We start from the raw sequence: 8355 nt of genomic DNA, 5'->3' as shown, positions 1-8355 counted from the left end.
CATTTAGCTCTTCAATGGATACGACTACGCCAGCGGGGCCTCGGGCTCCTTTTTCTGGCTACAAAAAACCGGGTCCAGAAAAATCAGTGGCTCCCTCGCTTTGGAAAATATCATGTAGTTTTCTTAATAGATTCAAAAATGTCTTTTAGTCAAAAAAATTATTTGTCAATTTTAAAAAAATGAGACAATGTCAGAAATGTTTGGTCAGGTCAAAAACATATTTATTTCTATTAAAAATGGACATGAAATTTTCAGCAAATATTCATGTTCCATAAAACGTCCTTGAAGTGTCTATATAATGTAAAAAAATGTGCGCATGCTTTAAAAAATATTTATTGCCATTAAAAATGTACAATGTGCATTTGGAAAATATTACCATTTATTTGAAAAAGTGGTTCCATGGAAAAAAGGAAACTGAAATAAAAAATGAAAAACTAAAACTAAAAGTTATGCGCTAAGAGATTATCTTTAAAAGAAAAATTAAGCAACATATTATGCCAAGAATTGTAACATACTGCGCTAAGAAATTATCTCTTAAGATAAAAATTAAGCCCGACACGTATCATGGTTGATAAGTTAGTTTTATTTTAAGTTGATAAGTTAGTTTTATTTTAAGTTTTGTGTGTAATTTAAAGATTGCATTAAAAACAGGAATTTGTTAGCTATATCTTTGATAACTAACAATTTCTTTCAATAACTAGCAATCCCTAAATTGTAACGTGACATATTTGTGCTAAGAAATCAACTCTTACATAAAAATAACTATGATTTCTCTCTCCTCCACCCCACATTAACACGTGGCACTCCTTCTGGCCCATATGTTAGCCAACTACTACATGCTGGCCCATTGCCACCTGAGCAGTATTTACGGTTTGAGCTAACACTATTATGATTCTCAAAAAAAGAAAAACTAACACTATTATGCCATGGTTTTGTGTTCATTGTTTCTGTTGTTCGATGCCTTCGTTCCAAAGTTGAATATTGTATTGGTATCCTCTTTTTTTTGTCGTATTTGCTTTGTTTTCTTCACATAGTATTTGTAACTTTGTTTTTCATCCGGTAGTAATTCTGTATTGGTTTGGGGGTTTCTGTATTCGTTTCACTTTGTGCAAAACGTTTCTGTATTTGTTATCAGTAGTATTGTTGTGCAGAAGGTTTATGTATTCTTTACAGCAGTATTTGTTGTTTCCATAAGTATATGTTTTCGGATTTGTTTCCGGGGTCCTGTACATTAATTTCGGCTTCTTAGAAATATGAAAGCAAATGTTGTTTTCGCCGAGTGCTTGCTAATCTTTTTAGCAATCTTTGGAAGTGAAGAGAAAATCTCAAGAGTAGACTATGGTTTGCCTCCTCTAATAAAGAGTTTGTTGATTCATTTGATCCCTTCTAACTCTAGATCCTCGGTTCCTCGCTCCGCCACTGCCTATGATTGTTATTCGGAAGTCCATCATTTTCCGAACACTCACTCCATTTCCAAGAGGAAAAACAAAGGGGTGAGAGACATTTTATTAACTACCCTATCTCCAGCTATCACACACCCATCTCTCGGACACGTACGAGAACACGCCAAGGGCAGATCAGGTGAAAATCCTGGCTCCAGTATTGGCAGCCGGAAGATCGACCTCGCGGATCTCCGTCTTCAAGCCCTTCCCAGCAGCGTTGGCCAGCGGGTGGATGCCGTGCGCCGGCCCGCTCATGTACGCCCGGTTCTCCCTCTCCTTCTGGAACGACACGCTGAACTTCTTCTCCACACCTGCACCCACATAATACTAATCAGTAAGCCAACACTGACACTAGGTGAACGAAAATCACGGTCAACGCGCGGCGCGCTTACAGTCGGCGAGGTCCTGCCGGAGCTGGCCCTCACGGGTGAGCGCCATCATGATCTGCGGGAGGCCGAGCGGGAGGGCGTCGCCGCGGTCGACCTGCCAGAAGTGGACAGTCTTGCCGTACGTCTTTGCCACCTGCTCGAGGTCGCGGCGCTCGACGACGCCGGGGACGCCGGGCATGAAGAGCACGCCGCCCTTGACCTCGAACTCGTGGGTGTGCCACAACGGCTTCTCCTCGTCGGGCAGCGTGAGGAACAGCTCCTCGGTGACGATGTACTCGACGCCGATGAGGCGCGCGCCGGCGTCGGGCCCGTCAAAGACGAGGCATTGCCGCACGTCCTCGTTGAGGTGCGCGCAGAAGTGGTGCGCCTCCACCTGCCGCGTCATGTCGTCCCCGTAGAAGTGGAAGGCGCAGAGGTGCTGGTGGATCTGGTTGATCGGGGCGAACCCCTGGATGGCGCCCGTCGCCGCCTCCAGCAGCGCCGTGCCCGTCTCCGTCGGCTTCCCCGGCACGTCCACGTCGTGGCACGACGCCGCCATCTTTGATCCTGTGCAAGTTTTGTGTGTTGGGGTACTGGTGGGCTGGTGGCTCGGGTGAGTTCGCTCGAATCTGGAGCGGTGCGGGCTGGTTCGGCTGTTTTTAAGGCGTGGGTAGGCTCATGCAGTTGCACACGTGTGATCCTTGAGGTGGCGCGTGTCCGTGGCAGTCCACCTACGTGTTGAGAAGCGGCCACGAGAATGCGGATGAAGGGACACGCATGAGAGAAGCTGCTAGTTCTGGACAAGGACACCAGAGTTGTCTAGCGCACTATGTATGGCACGTGAAGCGGTGACACAAGACGCAGTTCAACGATGGAGAATGTAATTATGTAACTGCAGTGTACTCCAGGGACTGCCATGTCACGCATCACACGCACCGTGCAAAATCGTATAGATCACAGTGGCAGCAGATGAATACAACCCGTTACACGTTCAACTTCAAGAATGAGGTTCCAACACTATGAAGGAAACAATAGGTAGAAAACTCTATCCACGAAACCAAACATATGCAGAACTTCCTCTGCCATGCCCAACAGCCAGATAGAAAGGAGCTCTTCCAACTGTGGCCCAAGCGGTGAAGGTTATGAAACTGCAATGAACAAGAACACAAAACAAGTAAAGACATGGCGACACAGGCATCGCTAATCATCAACAAAGTACTCCCTCTGTAAACTAATAAAAGACCCCACAAGTCCACGGCTAAGCACGCAGGCCCACCCCATAAAAAAAGCACACAGGCCCACACGTCAGTGACTGCAAAACTTCAGATAGGTTGAGCGTTGGCCGAACCAGCCACGCATAAACTTGAACAAGATAAGACGTTTTAGATCACTACTACTCCCTCTGTAACTGTAAGTTCACAGAGGGAGTAGCTTGCAAGCGATGGAATGGATGGCGAGTTATATTGAGTTATTGACAGGAGCGAGAATGGATCAGGTTTAACTTACAGTTAATTGAAAAAAAATTCAAAAAATTGCAGCAAACTAAAGATGATTTGAAAGAAAGCTCACCTTAAGCTTGTTGCTGCTTCTTGTCGAGAATTTTCTTCCAGCGCTTCTGATCGAGCATCATTGTCATGTCTTGCCAGCTGAGATGAGCAGATCACATGATTAAACACAGACAGTTATTTATTTATTTTGAAAGGGGCAAAAGACTTGCCTCATTCATTGATTAAGAAGGAGAATAGAGTTAAGGTGAGGCTACAAAAACCGACTACAGAAATACAAATGCTGTTACTCTCCCGGCATCAAATTTCCAAAATACAGATGTGGGAATAGTCAGTCCACGAATATACACAAAAAAAGAACAGAAAATCCCCTTTATGCCACTAGCTTTGTTCCCAATCCAACCAAATCAATATTCAAACCGCATACCCAATCGAATGGACAGCACGTGCATTATGGTAACCTTTTTATAAGACATAATAATTTAGAAGGCAGATTTTATGAAGGCCACATAAATATAGTGGAGATCTCACAAGCATAGTGACTTGTCTAGAAATAAAAGGTTATTTGACAATTTTGACAATCAATTGGTAGCTCAACTAGCAAAACACCAGATATGTATAGTGGAAAATTTGACAAATGCCCCATCTTAGTTCGGCCTTCCACCCTTCCCTATAAATGACAACTTGAATGTACAACTCAAGTGTGCAAATCGCACATGCCTATCCCAGAATTCCAGGTGCAGACAAGCTTTTGCTAGTCAATAACACAAATGGGTGCCATCCTTCGTGTTTTCGTGGATTGAGACTTTGAATACTCATCTGTTCAATCCCGCCAGTCAAGAATAACCTCACTACTACTTAACATAATGAAATAGTTTTGCATAATAGTCCTTTTACCAAGAGCAGCAAATAGTTTATACAGAATGTTGATATCAAAACAACAAAATAGAAGTGGATTGCTGGGCTGGAGATGCTTGACCGTGTTGAAGACAAAGACAAGTGAATGGGCACATGGTGTAGCACAAGGAGTCTTGCGATAGGATTAGGGAGCATCCAGTCCTATTCAATGAAACAATGGACAAGCTCACAAATAGGAAGCAAGGTCAAGGCGGTGTTCTTGAGCCTCAGCAAGTTCAATAGCATCACAGAGGGCTCATCCAGAAGTGCAACAAGCTGTAGGGGAGGTAGATCAGCTCTCCCAGACGGAATGGAAGTGGATGAGGAAAACTTAAAGAACTATGTGCCCAGTGCACTTGAGCTCCTCAGAACAAGGTCACGATAGCGGTCGATAATTGAGGTTGCCAAGAAGTACCACAGGTAGTGGAGCAGGAGATTATGCACCTTGAGAACGCAGGCTTCATGAACACAAGAGGTGACTCAAACTATAGTGCATGCCACTATGCAATGGGCAGGTGGCTAGCCAGAGGAATAGGTATACCATACCAAGCACACCTTGTCCACAACCATGGACTTTTAGAACATCACCAATATAGACTAACTAATAACCACAACTAGCATCTTCTCTGTAGGGTAAACTAATTTTCTACATCTACACATTTCAAAGGTGAAGTGCGTGGTATTTTACACGTACATGTATGTAAATACCACCTTTGTCATTGTTATAAACACAAATGCACTAGCCAGTATAAGGATGAGCTAATATTGTTTACGTTTCTTAGCACAGTATAACACAAGTTTTGAAAAGAGGTGCATTAGATACACCACCATATTTACATTAAATGGAAAGGATAAAATCACTTGATATTTGATAATGGCTTTGTTTAACTCGGCTGCTGAATTAAAGTTCATAGCAGCTTAATAAATAAATTTGGCAGCAGAGCTTCCTAATTTCTCTATCCAGTGTACAGATAACGAGACACATTCTGTAATTAAGGCTTGTAAGCCTATAAATCATAGCTCTCGGCAACATCTTACATATTTATGAGCACGATGTTGCTCACTCCACTTCAACTTTTCTGTTTTCCTTTCCTGGATAAATTTATTTCAGCGCACGCTGAAACTAGGGCGCTCCGTATAGTCCTTCCATAAAAAAATCAAGTTCAACAGCCCCATGCACCCTTAACCTCATAAAAGGATGGACATAAGGAACTACGACAAGATTATTCATAAAATAATTTTCTGTGTCAATTCTTGTACCATTACTTAAACTAGTACAAAATTAGGTCCCATACTATCTGCAGTTTAAACCAGTCAGATACTATTAGCATGCATACACATAAATTTCACAAAACGTTGTATGGTAGTCATGTGGACAATAAAAATAACTATCAAACTTCACTAAAAAATGCGAGAGAAGGCATGTGGACAATCAAAGCCGAATCCGAGATTATTTTTCATCAGCGCGAAGTACATAGTTGACAACCTAGCAAGAACATAATTATAAGCAATGCTAAGGAAAAAAACATATCATGGTGGCATGCCACATGTGACCTTTGCATAGGCACACAATCTGGTCTGAAGCATACACCCAATTCTTCAGCCAAAGCATATACCCAAAATCCGAGTTGGATTCATACACTCTTGTTGAGTACTCCCTCCGTCCCATAATATAAGACGTTTTTGCAAGCTGATAGCTTGCAAAAACGTCTTATATTATGGGACGGAGGGAGTAACATTTTAGTTGTCCAATTTGTTTATCATATAAGACACTCCAGTCCATGCCATATTATAACACCCGTGTCCAAGTAATGCAAGTCTAAACACTGCCAGAAGGGCAGGTATTTATACTCCCTCCGTTCCTAAATACAAGTCTTTTTAGATATTTCAAATGGACTACCACATACGGATGTATATAGACATATTTTAGAGTGTAGATTCACTCATTTTGCTCCGTATGTAGTCACTTGTTGAAATCTCTAGAAAGACCTATATTTAGGAACGGAGGGAGTAGAAGATAAAGATAGCAAGAACTACTTGGGGCATGGCTAGGCTCAGCATAAAGAAGGTAAGGCTAAGGGGGTCTCAATTTACTATAAGCAGGGAGAAACATTTGACAGAAGAAAAGACCTCCTAGTCCCAAGCAAAGCACATCCAATGGAGATATCGTATCTGTTGATACAACCAGGAAGACCGCAAATAGAGCAGTGCTGACGACCAGGTCGACTACTACTTTCACAATTCAGATAATTTTTCCAGACACATATTGATTGATCATAAAGGTACCTTCAAGAAAATATATATCATTCATCCAATCTGGAAACCATCAGCACAATACGTAACATACATCAACCGAGCATTAACACCGTTCAAGCAGTGATCCTAAAAGCAGAATTCCCATAACCTGGTACTCCTAAATCGAGTAAGATGGGTAGGTAATTCACTGCACAATCAGTGTTCGGCCTTCAAGAACATATATATATAATCTGGAAACCACCAGCACAATCAGTGTTCAGGATACCGGTAACTGGTACCATATCGGTCGGGATAAATAGGCGAATTTTCCAGTTAATCGGCCAATAAACCACTGAGTAGCGATTAACTGACCGAGATGCCAATTAACTGGACGATATTTGGGATGCACAATACGTTACATCAACCGAGCATTAACACCGTTCAAACAGCAATCATAGGAACAGAATTCCCATGACTTGGCACTCCTAAATACAGTAAGATGGGTTACATGGGTAGGTAATTCACTGCAGCTCTAGATATATAGATAGATGGATGCCAATTAATCTAAATCAAGAAGACAAAAAAACATATAAACCTAAGCATGAAGGGCGGTTGGTGATAGGTGCTGGGTAGGAAGACATGCCTGTGGGGAAGGGACTTGATGTTGGAGGCGAGGCCGGAGACGTGGTGGTGGACGCAGGCGGCGGCGCCGAGGGCGAAGGCGCCGGTCCAGGTGGAGATGAGCCGCTGCGGGTCCGAGTGCGGCACCGCGGGGTCGCCCCTGTACGCCCGCGCCCAGTAATCGTCGAACTCGCCCATCCTTCCCCCTGACCTTCTGGAAAGTTCTCCGCCCCTTTCGTCGGCGAGGAGGCTGCTCGGGAGGAAGAAGGGATGGATGGGGTTTGGGGGTGACGAGATTGGGCGCAGGGTGGGCGAGAGAATATTCGTGAACCCGGTCTACGAGATATCTGCCGTCCTGTGCTTTGCGATCTGTGCTACGGGTAGCATCGGTGCTCCTTACGGCTCGTTCGGCAGACACGTGTTGAAATTTAGGAATTCTTCATTTGGATTCAATTACCACCAGTCCTCGGAATTGTAAAAATTTGGGTGTGTCAAGGGCACATCTAGATGTGCCCTAGTTATTGCACATCTAAATGAGTGAATTAAGCATAAAGAGGGGAAAAAAAGGAATTATCTACACGAATCTCGACGTAAGATCAATGATATAGGACTTAGATGTGCAATACTTATGGCACATCTAGATGTGCTTTAGCAAAGCTGTAAAAATTTCTTATAAATTCAACTCGTTTTACAGAAAAAAGATCAGTTTTGCTAAAGCACATCTAGATGTGCTATAAGTATTGCACATTTAAGTCCTATGTCATTGATCTTATGTTGAGATTCGTGTAGATATTTTCTTTTTCTTTTTTCTCTTTCTCTCTATGCTTAACTCACTCACTTAGATGTGCAATAATTAGAGCACATCTAGATGTACCCTAGACACACCTAAAAAAGATAACCCAAAAAAATGAAAAGGTCATCTACTTAAGGAAAAACTACCACTTGTTACAAGCATTGTATTTGAAGGCCTAATTATTAACAATAGGAGTCATTGCTAACACCCGTCGATATATTTTCCATCGTGGCGACTTCCCTTTACTCTCTCTCAAATTGAATCTATCACGTCGACATCAAGCGCCACTGCTAACTTGTCAATACGTAACAGGTCAAGGTTGTGGCGCCTCCACCTAGCCGAGGTGGAGGTGGACAAATCTTCCCTATTCTACTTTACTCCACAAGCACGACAATTTTGTTGGGGGTAACGACTCCTGACACGGTAGTGGTCACGCCTGAACTCTAAGACGACAAACATTTGCAATGAAATTGATGTCGATCTTCATTTTTGGC

The 8355-nt window shown here is 42.9% G+C and overlaps 2 protein-coding genes across 2 annotated transcripts; both read right to left on the bottom strand.

The window, feature by feature from the left end:
* Positions 1 to 1353: 1353 nt before the first annotated feature.
* LOC125509592 (oil body-associated protein 1A) lies at positions 1354 to 2460 on the bottom strand. Its single transcript, XM_048674591.2, has 2 exons — positions 1835 to 2460; positions 1354 to 1753 (listed from the first exon to the last, which is right to left on the bottom strand). Exons 1-2 carry the CDS (start codon positions 2367 to 2369, stop codon positions 1578 to 1580), a joined length of 711 nt encoding a protein of 236 aa, XP_048530548.2. The 5' UTR covers positions 2370 to 2460; the 3' UTR covers positions 1354 to 1577.
* Positions 2461 to 2729: 269 nt separating this feature from the next.
* LOC125509593 (uncharacterized) lies at positions 2730 to 7395 on the bottom strand. Its single transcript, XM_048674592.2, has 3 exons — positions 7091 to 7395; positions 3380 to 3456; positions 2730 to 2958 (listed from the first exon to the last, which is right to left on the bottom strand). The coding sequence occupies exons 1-2, from the start codon at positions 7264 to 7266 to the stop codon at positions 3381 to 3383; spliced, it is 252 nt and encodes an 83-aa protein (XP_048530549.1). The 5' UTR covers positions 7267 to 7395; the 3' UTR covers positions 2730 to 2958; position 3380.
* Between the last annotated feature and the right edge of the window lie 960 nt (positions 7396 to 8355).

This window comes from Triticum urartu, chromosome 5A (assembly GCF_056163025.1).
Source record: "Triticum urartu cultivar PI428250 chromosome 5A, HENAU_Tu73, whole genome shotgun sequence".
NCBI classification, from domain to species: domain Eukaryota; kingdom Viridiplantae; phylum Streptophyta; class Magnoliopsida; order Poales; family Poaceae; genus Triticum; species Triticum urartu.
This window is presented reverse-complemented; position numbering and strand designations above follow the sequence as displayed.

Coding starts and splice junctions, on each gene's coding strand:
- LOC125509593 (XM_048674592.2), bottom strand. CDS start 7,266: ATGGGCGAGTTCGACGATTACTGGGCGCGGGCGTACAGGGGCGACCCC. Junction 3,457..7,090: donor ATCAAGTCCCTTCCCCACAG/GCATGTCTTCCT, acceptor TGCTCATCTCAG/CTGGCAAGACATGACAATGA.
- LOC125509592 (XM_048674591.2), bottom strand. CDS start 2,369: ATGGCGGCGTCGTGCCACGACGTGGACGTGCCGGGGAAGCCGACGGAG. Junction 1,754..1,834: donor CCGGCAGGACCTCGCCGACT/GTAAGCGCGCCG, acceptor ATGTGGGTGCAG/GTGTGGAGAAGAAGTTCAGC.